Source organism: Pristis pectinata, chromosome 5 (genome assembly GCF_009764475.1).
Source record: "Pristis pectinata isolate sPriPec2 chromosome 5, sPriPec2.1.pri, whole genome shotgun sequence".
In the NCBI taxonomy this organism is placed as follows: domain Eukaryota; kingdom Metazoa; phylum Chordata; class Chondrichthyes; order Rhinopristiformes; family Pristidae; genus Pristis; species Pristis pectinata.
The window spans coordinates 58645006-58672638 of record NC_067409.1 but is presented as its reverse complement, the minus strand read 5'-3'; the positions used below and the strand labels follow the sequence as shown (position 1 = coordinate 58672638).

At 39.1% G+C, this 27633-nt stretch overlaps 1 protein-coding gene across 1 annotated transcript in view; it reads right to left on the bottom strand.

Moving 5' to 3' along the window:
* The window catches only part of glcci1a (glucocorticoid induced 1a), a 195139-nt gene extending 168145 nt beyond the window's left edge, over nt 1-26994 (bottom strand). The window contains exons 1-2 of the mRNA XM_052016912.1: nt 26049-26994; nt 17914-18065 (exon numbers count right to left, since the gene is read on the bottom strand). Of these exons, the coding sequence (XP_051872872.1) occupies nt 17914-18065; nt 26049-26430 (534 nt within the window). The 5' untranslated portion in view covers nt 26431-26994. The remainder of the gene's footprint in view (nt 1-17913; nt 18066-26048) is intronic.
* Between the last annotated feature and the right edge of the window lie 639 nt (nt 26995-27633).

Sequence of the window (27633 nt, the reverse complement as noted above, 5' to 3'; positions counted from 1 at the left end):
ATTTCCATATAATAAAAAGGAAAATTTGTAAGAATACACTCCCAGCACATACAATGAGAGCATAAATCCAAAAATCATATAGGAGGTCAGTTAGCCTGATTTACAATGTTTCTGATTTCCAGTGATGAATTTATGCTTAAATGAGCATGTCCAAATATGTGGAATTTTGTACTTAGCCAAGAAGAGAGACTTAATGTTCGGCATGCCTAAGCAACTGGAGAGAATCATTAACAGAGACAAATGCCAATTTTCTAACATCAGAAGTCTACAACCATTGTTTCAGCACATTTATTCTCACTGGTTTCCAGTCAGGTCAACTTGGCACTGTTGCTAACATTCTCCCCCACCAATCACAAGGTGGTAGTTTCAAGTCATGGTCCAGGACTTGAGCTCATACTCTGGGCTGACATTCCAATGCAACGTGGAGAATGTGCTGTGGTTTGGATGAGGTACAATCCACCTGATATTAGAGAGCCCAAAGCACTAGCTGAAGAGGAGCATGGAATTCTTCCAAATGTCAGCTAGCATTTCTTCCTTAACCACAACACTGATTAACCAGTTATTCCCATCACTTAGCCAAGAAGAGAAACTTAAGTGTCAAGCTTGTCTTTACAGTAGTCAACAAACTTAATACTCCCCCATATTCTTGGAATGCCAGCTTCAAAAAAAGTGTTTAAACTTGTTTAAACAATGAGAAACTAACTAGCTAACTTAATTATAATTATTACAAGGCTCTAATCTGTTGAGACGAATCTTTTGTTGTAATGAATTTTCTTGGTCTCTGGGGGACTCTACTACAGATGAGAAAGCACAAGGATTAGAGAGATGTAATAGTCCCTGGCTGTCTTCCATTTCTCATTTTCCTGTGCCTTGGCCCTTCCCTGTCATTAGTAGCTCTTCTTTCTCAGAGTAGAATCTGGATCCAAGCCAAACTCCAGATGTCTGCACACAATATCTAGGCCAACACTCCAGTGAAATTACTGAGCAAGTGCAGTATTTTGTTTTTTGAAGGTGTCATCTTTGGGTTGAGGGATTAAACAGAAGGCTCATCTGCTCTCAGCAGTGAATGCAAGTCCTATGGCATTATATCGAAGAGCAACTCAATGCTCTGGCTAATAACGTCACTAAAGCAAATTATTTGGTCACATGATAGTGCTGCTCGTGGGATTTTGCAAATTGCTTGCCATGTTTCCCACACTGTAAAGCTAACTATTAGTTGTAAACCATTTCAAAATGTCCCAAGGACTTGAAAAATGATGGATATTTGAGAGTCATTTCTTCCATCTGGTTACATGGTTGAACTTCTTACTTTGTGATAATGAGATCTGATTTACTCTAAGCAGAGTGCTCAGTTCTTTTCTCTTCAACTGTCTTTTTTGGTTTATTGAAGCCTCTCTTGTCTCCTATCTTGTGCATATATTCCTTATTATCCCAGAGTATTCCAAACTGGTCCTACAATTTTCTAGACATTAGACTATTTAATACCAACCGTTAAAAGTTTCACTATTTCCCTGACTAATTTAGGTATGCAACTACAGGCTTTTATTCCCCTAATTTTGAAGATAAATACAACCAACCATTTTGTAAGAATTAAATCACTGGCTTCTACTTCACTACAGAAAAAGGTTTCCATAAACAACACAATTTACATAATTCAACATATTCTAGCACAGAGGTGTGTGGTAACAAAACAATTTATATTATGGCATACAATATTGTGTGTAAAAATGGTGCCCATTTTACAAAAGGCTCAGATAAATTTCCCATTTCTCAGCTAGGGATCAAGGTCACCTGTACCACCACCAAGAATAAACTAAAGCGTACCTGTCCAAGATGCACATATTCCAAATTAATTAGCACCACGCTGATAAAAGAAATATTTTAGTGACCACTGAGTTATCAGGAGAGACTAGATAGGCTAAGTTCTTTTTTTCCCCTGGAGGCTGAGAGGTGATATGATAGAGGCTTATAAAATTATGAGAGACTTAGATGGGAAACAACTCTGGTTATCTACCCTATGGTAGTGTTGTCTAAAACCAGAAGGCAAAAGGTTTAAGGTGAGGAGGAGGAGGTTTAAAGGGGATCTGATGGGTAAATCTTTCACACACTGAGTAGTTGTATGATCTGCCAGTGGAGGTGATCAAGGCAGGAACAGTAACAACATTTAAGAGGCATCTTGACAGGTACTTGAATGAGCAGGGCACAGAGGGATATAGAATTAGTAATAGGTAGGCATGATGGTCAGCATACATTTGGTGGGCCAATGAGTCCCTTTCTAGCTGTACAACCCTACGATGCCTAGTTACCTCTCACAGTTTTCTTTAGTATTTCCAAAAATACTTTGGAATGGCTCAGTGTTTAAACTATTATAATATACAAGAATTCCCACTGATATGGCTTTAAATCAAACTGGATTTTTTTTTAAAAGATGGCCTCAGTAATATTAACAATGAAACTACCAGTTAGTGGTAAAAATCCTACCTGGCTCATTAACACCCTACCTGGACTACACACAGCTCACAATTGTCACGTGTGGTCGACTCTTCACTGCTCCTCAGTTCAAGGATGGACAATAAATAATCGATGTATAATAAAACCATAAATGTATTGGGAAAGTTGGATATCATCCTTTCTTGGTACACTTAAAGAGACTCAACACCTGTGGCTTGGTCTGTCACATGGTTCAGCTCTGCTCTGGGGTTGATACAATGAATAGAGCTGTCTGGTTGCCAGCAGATCATTCTACCACTCCCTACCCAGTCTCTGGACGGGAAACCTGACTTGTAGGTTCAGAACACTGCTATCCTTCTCAAGAGGTTACCACGTCACCTCGCGCTAGGGCTTCTCAGGCAGCACTCTCTCCTGTGCTCCAAAGCAGGTCGCCCCAGATTACTCCCCTGGCAACTGTCCCATCCAGGGCAAGAGCTTCTTGTGGAACATCAAGGACATCTGGGTAGACTTAAAATGAAAGGGAGCAGCCTTCCAGCAGCCACACAGGGGAGACTGTGGCTAAGCATTCAACTTCCGGCATCCACATCATGGAACGGGCACTTGGTATCGTGTGATTTTACTGAAAACTTAAACGATTTCCGATGTTTGTATTATTTAATTTTTTGCGTGGTTGTAAAATGATTCTAAAATGTGGCTCCATTTAAGCAAAATAGCATCCTTCAGTGTGCAGGAAGTGCCACTGGTGTCATTGTCACCCTGCCTCACCTTGACGTTGTTATAGGAGTCCGGCCAACAGCAAGTGCTGAAAAAAATCATTTCCTTGCAGGTTAACCACATTCTGTAGATTTTGGGAGGCGTTTAAGCAGCCTGCAGTCAGTTCTGAAGCTACCCAGTCAGGTCATCCGATGTCAGCGGACTGTCCCTTTAAATAGGCACAAATGCAACTATGTAGCATGATGCACGCTGCCCAGCCTCTGGTGCCAGTGTCAATGAGGTCGTAGGTTGCATCCTAAAGCTCCAATTTATACTACAAAGGAAAAAACGTGCAGTGGCAGGACTTGTGACAACAAGAGGGGCACAATTGATTGGGAAACATTATACACACTAAAACGTACAGAAGGTGCCAGGACCAATTGCCCAGTTGCTCACAACTTCACTCAGAAATTATCACAGGCGTGATCTTACCCTGGCTGAAATAGGTTTTCTCCACGTCCTTCTACACTACAAAAAAAAAACTGGTAATAATGAATCTCTTGGCTCCGAAAAGAAATGACTTCATGTAAATAACTTTTGGCAGGGAGCATCTTAAATGCCCAACTTGTTTTTAATTTTGCTTAGAATGCTCATTAATTTAATTCACACAAGATCCAACCTCCTGATGAGTAACATATTCTGCTCTTTTCTTTGGAGCTCCATAACCTGAAACACTATAATAACAGTGAGGAGTCTTCCAAAAGCCAGACATTTCAAAGGGAAGTGTGATGGGAGGCAAGTAAAACACTGAATATGCACATCAGTGTGCTAAGATGCAAGAGTGGACCCTTGAAGTTTCAAGGCAGCTATAGCTAGAATAAAGAAATAACTAACGTGGATTTCTTTTACAATGCCTTCTCAGTTTATCAAGTTAGCAGTTCTACTTTTAATGACAAGAATAAGGACATCTCAGTAAGACACAGGTTGAGGCATGAAAATAATCATTCCAGGCATCACCTGATGGCAAAGCCTGATCAACCAGTGCCACCAACACAAAAAATTCCTAAAAGTTGGCAACAAACAGGAAGTACCAATTCAACTTGGAATTATTGCCAAATCTGGTAAAATAGGATGAGTTTGGGACACGTTAACTTTCTTACTCCTGAATTAGTTGATGTCAACTTCAAGCTGAATACAATTCAAAAGGTACAATGTGGAAAAAGGACAAATGTACTCTGGCCCCTCCCTTCTTCAATTACAGCAAATCTGAACAAAGGCTGATTGTTTTATTTTCCACATAGCTGGCAAGGCACCTCAGATTTGGAAAATATTGTGGGAAGACATTACCTGCAGGCTGATGCATGTTTTCAGAGAATGGTACCAATTATGAGGCGAAATGTACATTACGGCTGTAACTGACAGAAGCATTATTCCACAAGACATGATGTACATCCTGCCATGAAGAGAATAACAGTGGCAATGAACTCATTCAATTTAATTTTGGTTATACTCCATGGGGGTGGGAGCAATGACCTGTCCTTTTCAGGATGTGTCTGCTCCAGAATACCGCAGAGTAATTTTGATTGCCAAGTTGTTGTGCCATATCACTGAAACAACAGGCAGAGCAAAGTCAACACATCAATGCAGGCCAGGGATATTTCCCACCTAAGGAATGCTGCTAGCCAATGCCTTAATGGCTAGGGTGCCTTAAATGGAGAAATAGACTTGAACTTCAGATTGATAAACAGAGGATGTACAACCTGGACTTGTACAAATGGGACGCATGCAATGCCTATCAGGCAAACAAGAACAAGAACTCTGGTGCTGTCAATTTCCTAACAGCAATGTTCTGAGACCTGGCAATTGGTTTATACACATCCCAGGTATTGGACTGATATCTTACATATTGAGATCATTTGACATCTTTCAAACTTTCAGAGAAAAAAATAAATGCAGTTTAGAAAATTTTCAAAGCCATTTTATATTTTGAGATTTGAAGAGGCTCCTCGTCCAAAACAGCCCTATACATGATGGCCACCCATGTACTTGTTCATTCACAAATAAATTTACACTATCTTATAATGAAATAATTCAGATAACCAGTCATATCCCATCCAAATTGTAAAGTACCACCAGTGTATGAGGAAAAGAATGCACTGAATTTCAAATGATTTAATAAGGAGAGAGACTATCTCCTAACACCACAGCCCATCAGAGTATCTTTGCTATCCTGTGGTATCAGGTTGCAGCCCACACTCAGTATTTTAACAGATGCTTTCTATGAGATAGTTTTAAAATTAAATTAACAAAGTTTAGCTATTCAGAGCTACAGTGGAACATTATATCATCTGAGGAGTGAAGTAGTAAAAAAGACATTCAATAGTCTCTCAAAACATACAAATTTTTGAGTTATGGATTTATAAAAATATTCACTCAACTCCATTAAAAGTCAGATTTAGCTTCCTTCCTTTGAAAAGATTAAATTTTAAATAAATTCTACAGTATTCAGACCAGAATTTTACATTTCAAACTCCACTCTTTTGACCATGCTAAAGTCCAAAATCTACCCAACTAGCAAATGTTATTACTGAAATCTTTTCAACACTCCCCCAGACACTTGAAAGATAGTGTAGGCGTCAGTGCTCATTTTTCAAACAGGAAGCATACGCCGACGTATGATATCTCCAAAGCCTATAAACTAGGCAAATCTCAGTATCAAAAGCAAAATAGACAAAACCAGTTATTTATACATCAACATGCAACATTCCAGAATACTAGCTTGAAAATAAATGGACATTTAAAATTAGAGGAAGGTAAATTTCTAACAATATATAGTGTCAAATGATGCGCTTACTCTACAAGTTTACAAATTTTATACTATATCATCTTCTCTCCTCCTGCCAAAAATTCTCTTTAAAAAAAAGATAATCTTCCAGGCTTCTTGTCTCATCAGGTCATCATCCACTAAACCAGGAAGGTCTGTGCAACAGGCAAATCAACTTATTAGGGGGGTTGGTTGTACTAATAACATTTATTCTTTAGTGTTTGAGTAAAGAAAAATATTCAATCTAAGCAGCCTGGATAATAACCTGTACTCTCACCCAGAGTGCATAAAACCCTTGCATGGCATTTGTACCTGGGAATTTGCAAATGTTGCTGCAATATCACCTTGACCTTGAATTGAGATAGTCAGTTTAATCACTACAGTCCATTCACACAAATCAGACAACTAATTTCTAAAATATTAATGCCAAGTTTATCTTGGCTCCATAAAACAATTATTCAAATAGAGAAAATGAAGTAAAACTTTCAGAATAACAGTTTCCCATTTCATATTTTTCAGGTTATTCAATTACTTTGCATTCTATTAACCTGATTAATCCAACTGGTTCATTTTGTGCTTTGTTTGCAAGAGCCGGAAATACTAAAATGCATTTCAGATTATTTTGTCCCATGTACATTCCCAGATACCATTGACACAGTCATTTCAAAAGAGGAATTATCTTTACATGTTATCTGCTAATAGAAAACCAAACCAAAACTGTAGAACTTCCATGGAAGCTCAGTTTTGCTTATGCACACCAGTAGGAACAAGAATTGTTGAAGTAGGAGTGCACTTATTGCTATTTGCACGCTAATTAATTCAATGAATTTCAGTACATACTGCTTTCACTCAATGTAAGGAAGGAAAGTCCATTCTAAGTCTACCCTAGGTTGTCAAAAATCACTCTAAAGCCTCATCTCAATTTACAGAGCAAGTACCACATTATCCATTCCTCCCCTGCCATCCACCTTATCCGCCAACACCATTCTGGGGAGTACTGATGTGTAAGGAACATTCAGATTACCAGGATATTTTGAAAACAAAATAAGCTTCTAAACTGTATTTAGTAATTGCAGCTATAAAAGCTTTAAGATTATAATTTGCAATGTGGTTTTAGGATTGAATCACTCAACATATAGAACATTAGTAATTTGGAATCTCCTTACATGGCACTCACTATACAGCAGAAAATCTCTGAAAAGACCAGAAGCATAAAACAAGCAGATCCTATTCCTATTTACAATCACCGCATTTCTTTCTAATTTGGAAGAGGCAAGTCAGGGAAATACCTCAGAAATAGTTTGACACCAGTTTAATAATATTTATGCTTTAAAGGAGAGGTTTATCCACAACGATATGATTTTTTGTTATAAAGCTTATATTAATTTAAGAGTTAGACTAATTAAGGCTCAAGCTAACAATCAAGTGACTTGTCCAATTACTTAGACATTTTCACTGTGCAGCTAGGCTACAGTGGTTAGCAAAGTTCCAAATCTAATATCTGATTTATGTTCTGTTCATTAATCTCAGACAGGATTACAGATGCAAGTACAACTGGCTTTAGTGCCACTGAGCAGAGGAGGGAATTCCTTTCCTGACAGCTAATCCACGAACCATGCTGGAAATGTATTTAGGCCAGTGAGAGCCAGAGTGAATTATCCCGAAATACCCAGAAGACCAATTAACTTGTGGGCATACATCGCTGAAGTTCAGCATGAAGACTGCCCTCTTAGGTGAGGCAGCAATGCATTGAAAATGTTCGATGAGCCACATGTCTGGAAGAATCATATCTCTAGGCAGCAGAGAGAAAATCGATGGGGGACAAATAAACACATCACTTCCTGCTAAATTAATTTAGAAGTCATCTTCTATTTCACATGAAATCAAGATCAATCTATTGGGCATATTTTTTATTATTATAAATGTCTTATGTTCTTTCTCATTGTGCCAAGTACTAGAAGCCAGTGAGTGGAAATTAATCAGACCTCAGAATTTAACTGAGCAAGCAGTTGTGTACCAACTGAGACTTAATTCCATCTTAGGTAAAGCTAATCCATTGTAAAAGTACAAGACCAATACTTCAGTGAAGTACAGAAGCTGATGAGCAATTGACAGCATCTTTTGAAAGGCTGTGATCACTATTAATTGCTCCAGGGATATTAGAGAAATACAGCACGGAAACAGGTCCTTCAGCCCATCGAGTTCATGCTGTGCAGTAAGAGATACAGAGAAAAGGTCTCTCCACTTGATATATGCATTTTACTTTAAAGAACATAGCTTGATAAAGTAAATGCACGAATGATGATTCCCTGGCTGGGATGTCTAGAAACAAAAATCACAGTTTCAAACCAAGGGGTCCCATTCCTTGTTGAGAGGAACAGAAATGTCTTCAGCCACAGGGTGCTGACTCCTTGGAATTCTCTAACCTAAAGGGATGTGAAGACTCAGTCATTCAATGTATTCAAGACAAAGGTTATTAGATTTTTGGATATCAAAGGCATCAAAGGAAATGGAGTTGGCGCAGAAAAGTAGGACTAAAGTAAAAACAAAACAGCCATGATCTCATTGAATGAAAGAGCTTCTTCTTTGACCCCAGTTGGATGAGAACCCTTCCAAATGAACTGTCTGCTGCATTTCATTCCTAACAACACAGTGAAGTTAGTAGAGCTGCTGCATTACGAGTCCACATCCAGGATCAATCCAGAAATCCAGTGCTATGTGGAGTTTGCACGTTCTCCCTGTGATCACTCAAGTTTCCTCAGAGTCCTCCAGTTTCCTTCCACATCGTAAAGATGTGTGGGGATTAGTGTAAATGGGTGATGATCAATGCAGACTTGGTGGGCCGAAGGGCCTGTTTCTGTACTGCACGTCTCTACAACTCCAATCTTCCTCAAAGTATCTAAGCCATTCGTGCTAAATTAGGAGTAGCTATTCGTTGACGAACATACTGACTAGGAAATAAACTAACACTGGCCAAATGAACTCCTGCAAAACACAAAGCCTTTTGTCTCATCTCTTTTGGCTTGATTTGTCCAGTGCCTATTATGTTATGTCATTACTTCTAAAACCAAAAATAGAGCATCATCCCTACAATAATTTTCGTGTGTTCTCCAACAAAATTAATACTTAAAGTCTGTTACTGGGCTTGGAGAAGAACATCTGTTGACATGTGGCCGACAAGACCAAGGTTTGACCACCTGATCAAATTCTTAAAAACTATCCAAGCAAAAATTACCATGCCTTAACTAATATACATCGATCAAATTATTTGACAACACTCTCACCTGGAATGTAAATGATACAGTGACGATACTGATCTTCTAAGCTCAATTTAATATGCAGGACCTCCCAATAAGTGCCTTAATAAATAGTCAAAACAAGAATGTAATCCTTGGACTCTGACCATATTAAAACATCAGTAGCAACAATACAAGAGGTCCCAATGTCCCTGCAGGCTTTGTAAAAGGGAAGGGAAAAGTGGGAGATGTCAAGGAAGTCATTAGGAATGCCATTGCAAGTGTTATCCAGTTACAGCTGGTACTTATTACTAACCTTCACATGTAAAATAAAGCCACTAACTTCCAGCACCGAATAAGATCAAGAGAAAATTGTTGAAAAGGTAGACATAGAAACTATGGTATGAAATAGAAGTTACTGACAGAGCTGGAAAGAAAACTAAATTTTAGACAGATTTTCTTGGGGGGGGGGGGGGAAACGGCGGGTGTTCAGGGACCCGGTGTGCCCATGAGATAAGTACTTAAAATATATAGAGATAAAAAAGATAGATGAAAATGAAGACAGCCACCAGAATGCTTTAGGTAGACCACTTGTTCAATTGCAAGACCTCCTGAATGAGTGAAGGATAGTGAAAAGAATCCTAACTTTAATCTTAAAATATTGCATTTAAGCACTTATAACATTCTCATTAGTGACCAAGTGCCCCTCCCCCAATCCAACTAGAGTCAAACAGTGAAATTGCAAACAATGTTCCAAATTTTCCTTTCTCTTTGACATAGGATGCTCTATAAAGATTTCAGAGATGTTATACACTTACAAGCATGGTGGGTCTCGTGAGGAATTTGCAGAATGAGGATAGAGGCAGAACCAATGTGTTTAACCTTTCATTGAGGGACAACTCTCCACACCCAGAATCATCCTAGTGAATCTTCTCTGAAGTACCTCCAACAAAATAATATATCTCCTCAAAAAGACCAAAACTGTTCAAACACCAGATATGGTATCACTAGTGTTTTGTCCACTTGTAGTCAGTATTTCCTCCTTTTATACTCTATAACCCCTTTGAAATAAGGGCCACTATTATCCTTCCTTCTCACCTGTTGTATGTGTACTAACTTTCACTATTTCATGCACAAGAACCTCCAAATCCCTTCGTGCTACTGCTTTTTTTTCCTCCATTTAAATCATACTTTGTTCTTTAGTTCTTTCTTCCAAAATGAACAATTTCACATTTTCCCACATTGTACTCTATTCACCAACTTTTTTCTTTCAATTTGCCTCATGGTTTATTTTTGTGTCATTTGCAAATTTGGCTACCAAACATGTGCTTCCTTCTTCTCAGTCAGTAATACTATATATAGGGTAAACTGTTGCAGTCACAGCACTGATTCCTGTGGTACCCTACTGTTCACAGGTTGTCAACTGGAAAATGACCCTCTTAACATTGCTCACTGCTTTCTGCCTGTCAGCCAATCTTTTACTCCAGCCAAAATTCACGTTCTTGAGATTTAAACTTCCGAAGTACCACGCTGAATCCCTTCTGGGTCAACTTGATTTGCCACGTTTCTTAATCACACATTGATATTTTCATTTTACATCTTTTTTTATTCTTTTTGTTCAAAGTTGCCTTGAATCATTACAGAATTGATTTCTTTATAAGGATGAAGATTCACTTTGACAGACAAATGAATGATGTTTGCCAGAAAATGGACCTACTTGGAGGAGATCCATGCCAATATATTATCACCATCACCAAGGGCTCTTATCTCATGACAACCACCCCCCCCCCCCCCCCCGTGGGGCACTATGTCAAATGCCTTCTGGAAGTCCGAATACAGTTCATCTGTATTTCCCCACTATCCACTCTGGTTGAGATTACTTCATAAAGCTCTTAATAAATTTGTCAAATGCATTTTCCCTTCATGACAAGAAGTTGTCTCGGCTTGATAAGATTATAATTTTCCAAATACGCTCATATGACTTATTGATTCTAATATTTTTCCAACAATAGGTGTTAAACTAAGCAGCCTATTGTTTATCTGCTTCTCTTTCTTTTGGAAGAGGGGTGTCACATCAGCACTTTTCCAATCAACTGATAGATCTCCAGAATCTAGAATTTTTTGGAAGATTTAACTAAAGCATCCAATATCTTAGTTGCAAGCCCTCACTCACAGCATGAGTGGGCCTAACACAGAAGAATTTTCAGAATGCTCCACTTTCCTTTGTTGGCATTAAGCTATTCAAAACAGCCTTTGGACTTAAGTTTCAGTTTTTTAGATTAGTAGGTAGCTATGCAATTATATATTCTGCTAACTTACAATGTCTGGTTCCAACCTCAATCTGGATTGTTGATCAATCACCAAGTACAACTGACTCAACTGTGTAATTACCTACTGGTATAAAGTACATTTATCGGTAATGGGTACAAGGCAACAGGGGAGGGGCAACTCCAAAGACATTAAACCTGATCTCAGTTCATTTCTAACAGAAGCTGGTGTGACTACTCTCCACCCCTAACCCTGCTACAAACTTCACCAAGACAAAGCTATCAATCTGCTTAATAAATTTTTTATGCATCTACCTGCCATTTTAATTGGATTTTAACCTGTGGAAACCAGTTTGTCAGGAGTTGGGAATTGCAGCAAGTTAAAAGAAAGAGAAGGACCAGATCAATGAAGTGGAGAAGAAACTTTGCTTCTCTCATGCTTTGACCATAATCCCAGATCCCCATAGGAACTCCTCCCCACTCCCCACCTCATATCTCACTCCCCAAATAACCTGCAATCTCCTACCTATCTGGTATCCACTTCCTGACCGTTTTCCCTTCCCAATAAGCAATTAGCCTGGTCATCAAGCTGGATGTCAGATGGAGAAGGGACTGAAAAAGTTTTAAAAGCATTCTTCAGTAATGTTAGCAGGATGTCCAGGAAATCCCAATGTCCATAATCAATACCCAGAAATTCTCCTGCTCTTTTCACTGACCAAACATGTTGAAGATACCTGTCAACATTCAAAAGGTAAAACGAGTGCCAAAGATGATCCAACAACAGATACCGGGTCATTCCATACACCCAGTCATTTGCACTAATCTGATAAAACTTTAACCATCTGCTTCAGAGCAGGCTCCTGAGGCTGATTTATATGAAGCAATGAGCTCAGGAACTGTATACAAAGCCCCGAGCATAGTTATGCCTGAGCAACATTACCAAAACAAGCTGAATGATCACTTACTTCTGCTGTTTTCCCTTTTAAATCTGTTTTCCCTTTTAAATCTGCTGTTTGTGGAACCATGCTGTGCATAAATTGGCTGCCATATCTCCCATTTTATGACAGAGGCTACACTTTAAAAATGTAGCTCATTGCTGTGGAGTAATTTGGAATGATAAACCCTGACAATCTACATCTAAAGTCCTTGATGTTTCCTACCTCCATAGCCACAAAGGTTAACCACCTAAAAGTAATAATTGATAGCTATCACAATTAAGTATTCATTCATCACCAAGGCTAATTTTGAAGAGGAAGAAACTGGACAAGAAACAATGTGCTCTTCATATAGTTACAACTTTCTTATTGGAGTCTTCCTTTATAGATTTCACACATACTCCCTTAAGTTAATGTGCAAATTCAATGATGAATTCAGAATGCATTTCACTCATCCTTAAAATAACAACTTGGGTTTCACAGACAATTAGAAAAGCAAAGCTGGAACATTATATGTTGTGGTTTTAAAATGACAAAATAAATTGTCCAACATGCAAGATCGCCAATAAAATAAATGTTACTGGCTTCATTAAGAGCAAGCTATATTTTATACACTGGTGCTCAGACAGTTTATTTGCATGGTTCAGATTTTCTATGCATCAATCTTATAAAAACTTATGTTAGGGTTCAATGACTTGGAAAGAGAGTGAATAAAATAGATAAAAGCAAGAAAACAAAAAGGCAGAAGAGAGAAAAAAAATGGCAAGATGAGAAAAAGAGGGAGATGGAAAGAGAGAACATGGAGATAAATATCACCTTCAGTGGGTTTGAAGAGGCTGTTATACTCTGCGACCAGACCAGCACACTGTTGAGCCTACAACCATAGTTGTAAAGTTTTAAACTATATGAGGCGCAGCATCCAGGCAGCAAGATGCATATTGTGTTGCTGAACATGCATGATTCCTCAATAAAAAAGGTTCTGCGCACATTTAATTTATAAATTTGTACTGTGCTTCTGTTTAAATAAACACCCTCTTTTCTAGGCATTCAAACATCAAGAATACAATCAATTTGCTTCCATCTCAAGCTACGTGCATGGGCTTTTCCCAGCAAGTACTGTTATGCTTCCTTTCCTGCTTTGTTCTTTATGGATAAATCAAATCAGCTTCCAGAATTTCTGAACTGCTTCCTTCTCCTGACTAAAACAGCAGGGTATGATCTTTTGTCAACTGGGTAACTATCTCCTTTGTCTCCATTCTAAATGGCATATATTTTGCCTCCACTAGAGTGACAGCCACAGACAAAGGCTTGAAAACAAGAGGGATCTGGAGTCATGAGTGGAAGAACTGAAATCAGGGCCTCAAGGTGCAACCAAACTTAATCCCTGGCCTATGAAGCAACCAAAAGACAGAGTGGCCATTGTGAGGCAGCAAATATGGCACTTCAGTAACTCGGGTCTTCGGTTGAAGCCTGTTTTCCTTATGTGACATGCGTTTTTGTACTGAATATCCAAAGCCTTCTCAACAAAGAACAGGATGCAGTCAGAGTGATGAATCCTCCTAGAGGCCAAGTACGTTCATATTACAGTACCATTTAGTGGCATGCAAGACATGGTCTTAACTAACAAGACTACAACAGACCCAACCTTACAGACCAGTGCCAAGCAAGGCTGCTTCTTCATCCCAATACTTTCCCAAACTTTCTCACTTCAACGGTGCACCAAATCTTTAGCAAATGTCGTACACAAGTGGAACTAATCTACATGGCAGATGGGAAGTTGTTGAACCCATGTCACCGCACCTCCAGAACCAAGGTCACCCCAACGTCTGCCAGTGAGGTGCAGTAAGCTGACAACACTTGTGTATGAGCATGTTCAGAGGATGAGCTCCACTTCTTCAATTCCCTCAATGAAGTAGATTAGAAATGGGACTTACACTTACCATCCACAAACCAAAGGTCCTCTACCAACACACATTACAATGCCAATAAAAGGTCTACAACAACACCCTAAAAATGTGGACCCGTATTCACATTATCTTGGGAGCCACCACTAAGTGAAGGCAAACATCGATGAAGAAATTCACCATTACCTTCTGTGCAACAGCACAGCCTTCGGCCAACTGAGGAAAAGAGTGCTTGAAGATCAAGACCTCATACTCCATACACAGTCCATGGCTAACCAGGCAGCAGTGGTCCCTACACTCCTGTAAAACTCTGGGTCATGGATTTACCATCAGCAGGTAAACTGGTACCTCAATAAAGAACCCCTGCTTTTGGCCTCGGGTAGTACAAAGCTTCACGTTTCTTACCGCATAAAAAAAACACTATAACAGCATTAGACCTAGAAATGGGTCAGACCTGCAAAGGTGCATTAGTCAGCAGATTCACAACTGCCCAACTGGCATCTTGTGTGCTAATGCCCTTGCACAAGGCAAGGCCTTTACCAGTGTGAAGCATGCAAAGAAAATCAGGCAAGCTCAGGGCCAGAGCCCAGGGGATCATGGAAGGAGGCCCAGAGTGGGACAAAGGGTCAACATAGAGAATGACCAGGGTGGTGCAATTGCCAAGGTGCAGGTTAAAGGCAAGGGTGGGAAGTGGCAGTGAAGGAAAGGGGTGCAATCAGCAAAAGTTGGACATGGGTTGGTAGTGGGAGTGGGGTGTGATGAGTTCTGTACTTGAGTTTTGTAGCAGATCATTGGTTGGGTGGGGAGGAAACTGTGGCATTGTAACACAAGCTTGTGAAGTGTCGAGGAGATGATGGCAGTCACTACCAAGGATTGGACAAAGGAGGCTTTGAGAGGAGGGTAGGTAAAATCCTTGATGGGTTCTAACTAATCAGGTTCCAATGTGAAATCAACTTTAAATCATGCAAAACCAAACTTCACAGGTGCTTCTGCATAATTGTTCCATGGACAATGCTGGCATACACAAAATCTCAGTAGTGGCATCTAGACCCATGCTGCATGCTGTTAGATGCTACTGTGTATGTCACGGGCTCTCAGCTCACCCCACAATTGGAGGGGCTAGAATGAAAATAGTGGACTCTGCAAACCACACTCTAAGTCCCAATTTTCAAATGTCTTATTTTTAACAATAACTGCATCATGTTGTGCTCAAAAATATGGAGGGACATGATCCGGTTTCTATGCATCCAACACTTCATGGCGCCAGTGCAAATTACATTTTCCTCAAATCCACCTTGTGAACTGCAAGTCTTCCCATATGCAGACAGTAACATCAACAACAAAAATTCTATTTAAGTGCCAAAATGTAAATTACAATCCTCAGAGTCAGAGAGATGAAACTTTCAATTCACCAATCTGCATTAGGTTCAAACCTTGTCCCCAGCAGTGAAAAGCCATGTTGTAGTACGTTCAGCCACAAATTCCTTCTCTTACTTTAGACATGATACAGTAAAATTTAATAACTTTAACAAAAAAAGTTTCAGGTTAGCATAAATCAGTCCACAAGTTCGTAAGACATTGGCCTTTCAAACTATAGGGAAAAGCACTGTACAGTCTGGTTCACCATATATCACACCACAATTTGATTTTTTCTACTTTAGGCATTCATGCAAGGAAGAATTTCAGGAGCATTGCAAAAGTAACCTAATCTAATACATTTTCAGAGGGTACCTGCAATGCGTTTGTTGAAATGCATTCAAACATAATGGAAATTTCCTAAACAGTTCTGACATCAATCATTTAAAAAAAAGAAAATTGTTCTTTGTAAATAGGACCTTTCAACCAAGTCGCTATTGGAACAAATTGCTTCTATAACAATCTAGACACTTAGAGGTCCTCATCTGCAACCAAGCAGAAATCCAATTCAAGGGGTTTAGATCTACAAGCTGTCAATTTTGGTTGCAATACCACAAATCAATTGTCAACATCATAAATACATTTAATAGAAGCGGTAATGACATTGTCTTTTTATTTGATCCAATTCTGGAATCCAAATACTGTTTACCAGCTGCTGCAGGTATTAACTCTTTATACTGGTCAAAGACCCAAAAATCCATTAGGGTGGAAGGGATATCCTAGCATCAGTATCAAAAGAGCCAACTCACTGCATCCACTACAGACCTCAGAAACGTTCCTGGAATTGAAAGGGGGTCCCCTAATTCCAAAACCACTGATCAGTCCTAAACAACTAAAGGCATTTTGAGGTTGTTTATCTAAACCTACAGGTCATAAATTGTGGGACAACCTGATCTGCCAGAAGAGTGGAGTTTCAGATATGATTCACCCAGAAAAATAACTGCAGTGAGATAACTGAATTATTCTCGTGCAGGCCAGACCAAAATCCTAGTCTAGCCTGTGGGCAAGGCCATTCATTAACCAGGGCACAACTGATTCCGGCACAGCAGGCTTCCATCGGTGATGAAGCACTGGGTCCACCGGAGAGCTGAGAAACCAGGAACACTCAACCCCAGAAGCCGCCACCACCACCATTGCCAAATATGTCAATGGTATTGTTTGACATGAATGTAGAGTTAAATCTCCAACATGCCATCCACTAAACTGGGTTAAGGCCCAAGGCAAAGTACAAATGGGTCCTTGTCTGATCTGCAGCCCTTACAGCATTCTGCCAGACTGAGTTATGGCGGGAATTCATCCCATAGGTCACATATTTATGGACACAAAATATTTGTGCATTTAACACAAAAGTGAGTGTTTAAGATCTAATCACCTCTGTTGACCTAATGTAACACTTCAATCCTGCAATCAGCTGCTGCGGGTATCAATTCTTGCATCCAGCCTACATTTTCTTTCCCCCTCAAATTGAATTTCACACTGCAACGGAATCAGGCATGCTGTTCCCCACTACTGCAAAAGCAAAGAGACAAAATAAGGACTGCATTACTCAGCCATAAACTAGAATAAATATGTCACAGGATATATTCCTGGACATTCCAACAATATTACAGACCGGACCCTTGACAAGCAAAGTCTTGGAACAAAAAAGCAACAAAAGAAAGTGGTGCTGGTGGTTGACCATCATGACAAATGGGGTTTGTGGGTGAGAACTGCTGCAAAAAGAGAACATAAAAAATACACAAGGTTTTAAAATTATTTTCAAAAAAATTTCAAACAAAACTAGATCTCAATAGGCCTCATAATAAAAAAAATCAATGTTGTTTCACATCCCTGCAACACAAAATCTCCACGTACTTTATAATATGACAATTTTTATTTCCTTTGGATATGCTTGCCCACGACAGCCTGACATTCTCTTCCGATTAGAGAAATGTTAATGATAAACACAGCAATTCTAGATCTACTGACTGAGAGAAAGTGGCATTACTATTGGGTCAACCTTCAACTATGCAGAAAACAGCAGAGCAAGAACTGAACCAAAGGCATTTTTAAAAATGAAGCACCAAACCAATTAATGATGAAGTATTTCAAAAGGATGACAAATTATGTTCATACACAGACCAAAGATATAAAATAATGTAACAAAATATATTACAATAAAAACTCAAATCATAATTTTGCTTTTACCTGTGTAGATTTATCTTTCATGGATGAAGGATAATGCACATGGGGATCACGTGGCCACTGTCCTGTGAGATAAGGTCCTGTTATGGTGTCTAGAGATGAGGTGCGTCGAATGGTATTTGAGGTTCTCATCTGTTGTGATTTGGACCTTTCAACTGTGGAAAATGAAAGGGGAAGTAAATATTACACAGCTCTTACCACAATCAAAATAATCCCTTAAAGAAAGGAATAAAAGTCCAAAGTTAAAAAAATATATTCAATGTGTACATTAAACATTCTTTGAAAATTAGGATTAAAAACCCCACTTTATTAAATGTGTTAATGTAGATACGTGTATTCTCTGGTTACTGGTTCATGGTTACAAGACTGGATCAAGTGTGTGCACCTTTATTTTAAATAATTTCCTGCACACTTTTCTTCATGGTCGCACAAACCACATTAAATTAAGATGAAACAAGATAAAGTGGTGACGTTTTAGTCACCATTCTGGACTTCAATATGCATTCTAGGATAAACCTCCAAATTAAATGTCCAGAGTAACCACAATCTCTCTCTTTGTTCAACAGTAGCTTCCACAGAATCCTATTTCTTCAGCCATTCCATGACAGGCAACAAGTGGTACTCCTCTACAAAGGAAGATGTGCACTGCAGGCCTTCATTACATCCTAGGGTCTGTACTCCATGCCAGTCTAACTGGAGTGCTTATAATTTGAATCTATATTGCGATAGGAACAATTTTTTCCAATAGCAACTTGGTTGAAAGATCCCATTTACAAAGAACAATTTTCTTTTTAAAAATGATTGATGTCAAAACTGTTTAGGAAATGTCATTGTTCAGCAATTGAAAAAAACTTTCTTACTTTGAAATTTATGAACGTGGATCTCTTCAAAAACTTACAGTACATTGGTATTTTGAACAGGCAGTGCAAATATGAACTAATGGCACAACACAACAACTATTTAATCAACTAGAACAGCTGTTAATAAAAGGTTTTAGTTTCCAGACTTTCTACACAAGATGACGTCTCCAATGTACTACAGGAAAGAAGTGCTCAGGCAGGTTGACATGAATTAATGAGTCTGTGCTTTCCATTCAATGGGGAATGACAGGCACAAACTTTCAAAGGAGCCCCCAGTAGCTTTTTTAATTAGTTCATGTGGCTATTGCTGTATGGATCATTCAGTGTGTCTATACAGCAATAACTAGTGTTGTTAACCTCTGCTAATAGAAATGCACCACAGCTCTGCCTTCCAATGAGCTATGTAAAAACTGCTATAATAATCTGGGCAAATCTCTGACATAAAGTCACAAAAACTTCTCACAGAGAAAACTTAAATCAATAATGCCCTACATAATGCAGATGCTGCAAAAGAAAGCCAGAGGCTTAATCATTTTAACCAAGGCAGAGTGACTGATAACACAGCGACTAGAGAACTCTCATCACTCAGTTTGTCCCCCTGCCCCCAGCAACCATTATTCAGATGTTAATGGACATAATCTTTGAGGATTACACTGTTAGCGTCCAGAGTAGATAAATACAGTATTGACATTACTTCCATCATGTTAGTTCTTGTGACGCTGCCAGCAGCAGGCCTCACACGGCAGGGCAGCACATTTGCACATGGCTGGAGATCATTTCACAAAGAAAAACAAAGCAGCAAAACCCATGTGGTGCATTGAACTTCAGTGTGCTTTGTCATGGAACAGGCTTCTAATAGGGAATAAGGATCAAACAACTAGGCAGCACATTCAGACAAAGCCTGAGATTATTTCAGGAGTATTAAAAAAAGACACACGTCACATTGATGCTGTACTGCTATATTCCCGTGTGGGGAGGGAAATGGGTCCACATTTACAGATTTCTGTGCAGTGAATTGCTGTTGAGTTTTGTCTATCAGGGATCTCAGTAATGTGGAAAATAGAGGGAGAGGAGGAATACAAGAAAGAAAATGATATAAAAAAGATTAAAATATTATTCCAAGCAGTTCTTGCACCTCCACTTAAGAGCCAGATGGATAAGAGCAGTGAAATAAATTTGGCTTCTGTTCACCCTTTTGAAAAAAAGCAATGCAACCTAAAATGGACAACTTTTCCTCCCAAGTCAGAAAGTGAGTGATTTCTTTTCTTATCAATAAAATACAACAGTGAAAGGAATGCAGTGGTCTTGTGTATTGAACTCGGAGGATGCTGTTAGTCCCATCCCTTTGTTAGCCCATGTAAACAAGAGAAATAGAAGTATTACCATCCCTCAAGAAAATAATTTTATATTTCTTCCACAGTCAAAAACATCCCCATAGAAATTCTTAGTTTGAACATCAGCTAAGACTGGGATCAGAAGCTGTTGATAGTCTCTCAGCAATAAAATTACAAAAGGACATTTTTAAATGGAAATTCAATTAATCATTAACATTTTACTTTAAACAAAATCAGCTGCCAAGGTATTTTGTACTTCTAAGTCCATACATCAGATTGTAATATCTACACAAAAATTTTAGAAGTTTTATGTTGTGAAAAGTGCCATTGTGCTGGCAATAAGGCAAAAAAAACAATTTAAATTAATTTCCTCATTGTTTAACAGGCTTAAACAACATGAAATCTGGATTACTCAAAAACTGAAATGATTGTATAGTTACTTTTCAGTCAGGTGTGTAAGTGATGCAAAATGAAAATCAAAACCCTGCAGATGTTGGAAATCAGAAACAAAAAGCAGAGAATGCTGGAGCATCAAGGTCTTCAACCCGAAACGCTATAACTCTGTTTCTCCTTTGTGAGTGTTTCAGCATTTTCCAGTTTTATTAGTGTCCCAAAATGCCCAGTTGAAGCCCAACTCAGTTTCCAGACCTCAAATGAGCAGCTGCATTAAATGGAACACCAGATGCAAGGAATTATTTCATTTTGGTTAACTTTCCTACCTAAAGTGGACCTTCTAACTGTGAAGGAAAAGGATTCCCGTGACATAACTTGGACATGGTTTGCTATCGAAATGCAATCCCATCCTGCACCCTGAGATCTCGTATGAAAGGTTCATTTAAATAGCCCTGTGATAGTATCAATTGTGAAAGTCTTTAAACAGTAATCAATAGTTCTATCCTAAAGCAATGAATTCTTAGCTATTTCAGATTTTAATTTTAATTGGCACTAACAGCAAGAATTTCTAAGAGTACTGAGATGAAGCCTATTGATCTATATAATCATACCCATGGAATGAACGTACAGCATGAAATTAGATTTTATTTTAAAGCTGACTGAAATGCAGAAAACAATCTATTTAGCACTATGCACCTAAATAATTGCAGCGCTGATAGCCACTACATTGACGAACATGGAAAATGTAACCAGCTGGCAATAATATGCAGCTGTTGTATTCAACACTAGCCTACATTTTAAAAATTGCACATAAAATGACCAATGAACCAGCCCTGGCTGTGACATCCCATGCATGTTATAATCTCAAAATGTGCATGATCAAGGTAAAGTCCAATATAGTAGAATAATAAGTATTTTCAACAGCAAAGATGTTTAATCTGTTTACTTATGTAATTTATAGTTCTCCATATTGTATACCAAATCTAACAGTTTTCAAGGAAATGGATTTGAATGGGCAGTTTGGTGGTTTAAAATTAACAAGTGAGAATAGTGGCATTTTGAGAGAAACACAAGAGGCTAGAGGAAACAAGTGATGAATAAATACTGAAGGATGTTGAGGAACAAGGATAAGAATACAGGTACACATGATCAGATGCTGGCTATTTTGCCAAGTCACTTCTAACATTCAATTAGTTCATGTAAATTGGTGCTTGTCCACTTTTGATCTGCATCCTGCGATATTCATACCCAACAAAATACTTCTGATCACTGTCTTGAAAATGTCAACAGATCCAACATTCACAAATGCAGATGACTCATGATCAATCAGAAATGGCAGAACAGCCTCGAGGAATTGAAAGATCAATTCCTTTTGCCAAAATCCTTAGCTCCAGAACTTTCACTTAAGGAAATATGCACTTTCACCCCTAGGTGTCTCTATTCATCCATATCCTTCAGCATCTTTTCATTGAGTATTTTCTCTAAGTCCCTGTTTTCTCTCCCTCCCAGCAGGTTCTCTTCATATTTTGCAGCCAAGTTCCAAATTTCTACTTCTATATGTCCTTGTTCTAGTTTTAAAATTATTCACTTGCTCTGGATTTCCCAAACTGATAAGATGGATGCAGGTAAATTATTTCAATGGTTTCAACATTTTATACTGATGAAGGATTATAGAGTCAGACACATACGGCACAGAAACAGGTGCTTTGGTGCACCGACCATTAAGCACTCATTTACACAAATCCATTTTTTTTTAATGATATGCTATCTCTATTTCTCTTTTCATGGATGTTGCCTGGCTTGCTGAGTGTTTCCAGCATATTTTGGCATTTTATACACCTCAATGAGGTCATCCCTCAAGCTTTGGAATGCAGACTGAACACAAACTAAATTATTGCTGCTTCTCAAAACACAAACTTTCAGCCAATTAGCATCAAGGTTTATTTATGTTGCACCCTTTTTAAGGTCTAGCTATTTCTTGAGGAGTTTTTTTGGCTGGAGTACAGCAATGAGAAAGGTTGGGAGAAGTTTCTTTCAATGAACAGTTGTTGGAAGTTAGGGTGTTTTGTGTTATGTGCACCAGGGACAACTGCATAAGGGGAAAATCTGATAAATATCCGAAACGTAGCAAGACTCTGAGAGAACAGGGATTAGCCTGGATTGCACCAACAGACAGCTGGCAAAGATAGTTTGGGCCTAATGGCCTATTGCAATATTGTAAACATTGATAGCACTATCAACAATACAGCCTGATTTCAATTAGAGTATTTAATGGTTACAAAGAAAATGAATGATTGCCCTAATAATGCTCAGGCTGACACACTAGGAGGATATTTGTTTATAAAAATAAAACCATAAATGTAAAAACCTATTTGGAAAAATGTTTATTTACTCGACACAATAGTTACTAGAAATAGCTGACAAGTCCAGACCTCGATTCTACCAACATTAAGAGTTCTTGATATTTAAAAATTGTAACAGCTCCATTTTGCCATAAATTTAATTGCCTAAAAAATGGATTTAATGACAAATGTAATCCAAAGCAGATTTTTAGCATTGTTAATATGAAAATTTACAAAAAAACATTCAAATTCTAAAGTGTTTATTTTAAGCAGTCTTAATTACAAAATTGCAGCATCCCAGACAAAGACTCTCAAGACCCATCGGACGAATTGGCATCTAGAATTACACCTCCTCCTTCCCCCAGAAACTGTATTCCTCCAACAGCTCCATTCGATGTTACTATAAAGAATGCTTTGAGATTATGGATATCTTCCAGAAAGGCATAATTTTCCAATCCAAATCGGATTTAAAATTTAATCTTCTAAACATGGTTACTGTTTAGCATCAGATCTTTAATTTTTTAATCACATACATTGGATTCATTGGTAAACACTACTACCACCGACTGCTCCACTTAATTTATCCGAACCCTTTAGTCTAGCTCTTTCAAAGTTATTTACAACTGTTGAAGTGCTTTCTGGAAAAATAACCCTCCGATTGACAGACTCACGTTCACACACAAGGAGACCCATCCCCTATCCCAACTCCCAGGCTCACATCAACGTGTTCAGACGCCAAGCGTGACAGCTAGTTGGAGCTACAGAGAGAAAATAACATCTTACATTTGCATTTGTTAAAAATACCTTGCTATCAATGAAAAGATTTGCAGCATGGGGAAGCGACGAGTCCATTGGATAACCATACACGTGTCGCTCTGGGTAAAGACGTTTTGCTTTAAATGCACCAACTTGTGCGTATATTTTTTTAATATATGAAAAGATCACCATTATTAAACATGCACGAGTAACTTGTACAGAAAGACTGGTGCAGCTGTGATTCCTCAATATGTTTGGGAGTTGTTTTGGGGGAGCTATGGAATTATTGCTTGCCCTCTCTGCACACTGGAGAGGAGCATCGGGAGATCAGGACCAACTAATGCAATACCCGATCCATGGAAACCTGGTCAGGCAGCAAACATTTTGTGAACAGTAAATGTGAACAACTCACCGATTTTGTGTGTTAAATTGCTTAATCTGACAGTCGATGGACGGGAAGGAAAAGGCTTCCCCGGATAGTGATCTTATTTTTCAGGTATTCAAGCAAAAACAATTTCATATTTTAATTAAAATGCAACAATTAATATTTTTTTCTGAATAAATTCTGCAAGTACTTCCATTTCATACAAGTTGGATGTTTGTGCCTTAGCAGAGTCCCCGTATTGCCCTTTGCTACGGCCCCTGAATGAATTAAAATACCACAATCCCTTCGTCCATGTGTTACTGTCTGAATGCCAAGTGCATTCGGCAGCTCTGCATAAAGCAGCCCATTCTCCGGCACTGAATGTCATTATCGTTCTTTAAAAAAATATTCTCCCCCATCTTAAGCGAATAGATTGGGAAGGCTGTAAATTATTAAAATCGGATTTGGAACTGCATCTTAAATCACAGAAAGTTAGTATATATATTCTCTACACCAATTTGTGAATAGATTGCGAAGGCTGTAAATTATTAAAATCGGATTCGGAACTGCTTCTTAAATCACGCAGAATCAAAACTACGGTTTTAATTTCATTCATGTTTTTCTTCGCCAACTCCCCCAACGCCCCCCCCCCCAAGTTTCTGCATGTGATCATGTAGAAGTAGACAACATGCATAGCGAAAACCTTAGTAATTGTACATTGGTTCTATTACCGCAATTGTCTCGTAAACGACAAACGCCAGAGGGGAAAGGTGGCATTTTAATCTGGCGGTCAAAGTAAATACCTAATAGGATGAAATCTGATATTGATCAAGTTTAGCAGGATGGGTTGCGCACATCACAATTTAATACAGAGAGAAAAGCGTTCCGAGGACTTTTGTTGTCCTAGACACAATCCTATTTTAAGTCAAAATACAAAAACGCTGGATATCAGCCATTTATATTTGTAACACTTCTGGCAAGTGTAATCTTACCATATACTTTCCATTAATGATGTACATCTCAACATTCATAATGCCTGATTGTATGTCTTTTTTATGTAAAAATATTCTTTGTTACCTTATTATCATCTAATTCACGTTGCATGCTTTGGAGGAAAGCTTTCTTTCGCGGAATCAAGAGTAACGTACAACACTGGCGTTTATAGAAATAGTGCATAGACTTCATGGCAAACAGACAGCTGAGGCAGCGCTCTTTTTGGTCCGTCCTCAGTGATGCAGTGGTTCACAAGCAGGTTTGGCCCTCAATTTGAGTTTGCTTCATATTAGCGTTCTCAACTTTAGAGAGTGAAAGCGGAATCTTGAAATACCCATCTCACAACAGAATATTTGGAGAATATTAAAATGCTACAAATTGCCATTCGGATTATTGCATCGCGACATCCTCGAGAACGTTGTGAATGGTATTTTACTAACTTGAAAAATTCCTGCAAAATTGCTTCCTATATCTTAGGTTTAAACAATGCAGACAACCAAAAGCTTACTTCATATCTTGTTCTCGACTTAATAAAAATTGTAAATGTCCGTTACCGCCATTCCAAATACAGTCTTCTTTCAGACATGGAAATCTGGAAAGCTGACACAATGTAATAGGTTAAGTCCCCGGAGGAGAAAAAAAATACCCTTCTGGGGATATGACTCTGTTTTTAAAAACAGACACGGAACCCCACAAAATGTCGTTTAAGTCCGTTTCTGTATCAACATAACATCGCCAACCCCTGCAGCTATCTTCCGTACTCTCCTCGCGAAGAAATTACATATAATTGCAATTTCTTACGTTTGAAACAATACCAAGTCTAGTAGTTGGGATGTTCTTGTATAGCTTTGCAATCGGTGCATGAGTAGATTTATTGTCTACTTTACTTGATTAGCTATAAAAACATTCCTATTGCCCTTTTCTATTTTCAGGACGTTTAATCTCCACATAGTTGTACTAAAATACACTTTTAAAAAAACCTCAAAATTAGGTATGTGTAAACACATTTAAAGAAAAACAGATTCAAATATTTGCATTGATTTAATCCTTATTTAAACTGTGATAGTAAGTCTGTTTCTCTGGCTTTCCTCGGTACCTTTATAAACAGGAGAGCTGGGGCTCCTTCTCTCAGGTGAACTCCTGCTGTCAGGAGACCGTCTGTGCCTCACGCGTCCGTCGACGGCGACGACAGCTGCAGTCGGAGCCCAGAGCGAGGAGGTGGGTGACGAGGTCGGGGAAAGTTTCTGTCCGTTGGAGGTGGTGGATGTGGCTGCTGTTGAGGTCGAGGTGCTTGTTGATGCTGACGCCGCCGCCGGTGAGCTGCTGCCGCCGCCGCTGCATGAGGAGGAGGAGCGGGTCGGGCTGTTATTGCCTTGTCTCAGCTGGAAGGGCACAGTGGCCCTAATGGGCTGCAGGCGGTTCGAAGTAGGCGATCCATTGCGCCGCACTCTTTGAGACGCTGGTTGTGAGGACGACATGGCGAGATCCTTTAATACAGGATAGTTTCTTTAAAATAATTGTACAAAATATCGTTTTTCTAAAAAAAATGCCGTAATGTCTTCACTCCGCGATACGCTGGGTGCTCAAGAATATTTTGTTACTGTTGGTTACTGTCCCGAATGGTGTTATTTTAGGAAAATTTTGACCCCTTTTGCCTGAATCGGTCCCGTTGCAGGCTGCTGCTTGTTAAAGTGACTCCAGTTAATCCACTTCTCACTCATTCGCGTTACTGTCCTCAACCAAGCTCCAAAGAAACGACAAGCCAGCCGCAGCCCGGGAGAAGTGATTGACAGCATCCACACCAATCAGAACCCCAGATGCAGCTTGGACTTGCAACATCCTTCTCCAATCTGTATAGGACTGACATTGACATTATCCTATCGAGGCGAAAAAGGATGGGCCGCTCCACTCTTCTGTTCTCCTCACCCGATTAGCTACTTGCATGTTGCCTCGCCCCCTTCCTGCAATAATTGTCAGCCTCCTTCTCCAGCCAGGAGGCCGGAGTGCTAGACCCTCCTCTGCTATTTGCTATTCGAACAACATTTACCGGGCTTTCCGACAGGGTATCCGTTTGATTGACAACTCAATCATTCAATCACGTGTCCGGTCCCCGGGCCGGGTTCGCAGTGCGCGAGCTCGTGACGCACCTGTGATTGGCATCTACACTCAACCTGTCCTTTCAGTGCAAGGTTGGTCTGCTGCTGGGGTTCTTCTTACTCATTGGTTGTACTTCAGCTGATTACCAGGACATTACATCTTTTGCCCGTTTGATTTGCATTATAATTTTGTACCGTGTTGAAATACAGTTAACTTTTTTTTCAGGAAAGATTCATTCTTCCCCCACCCCCCCCCCCCCCGCTTCCTGGAATGTATTTAAATTGTTTGGCTTAGTGGACCTGTCATTTGTTACTATTCAAGCTTAAACCAATCCCTTTACCTTTGTGCACAAGTCTCGACAAACCCAGCTGTAAGATTGTGCATTATTGTTCCGCTTGAGTTGTTTCTTAGATATCGCGATAGTCCTCTTCAAATCACAAAAGTGAAGCTCCAACAGATGTTGGCCACGCTTTTACGAAAATGGCGAGGCGCACAATTGAAAGCTTACTCGCTTCCCAGTCCATCTGCTTGCTGGAATCTAGCTCGTCAGAACCAGCCGGTTTAAAATTTAAAATTAAATTATC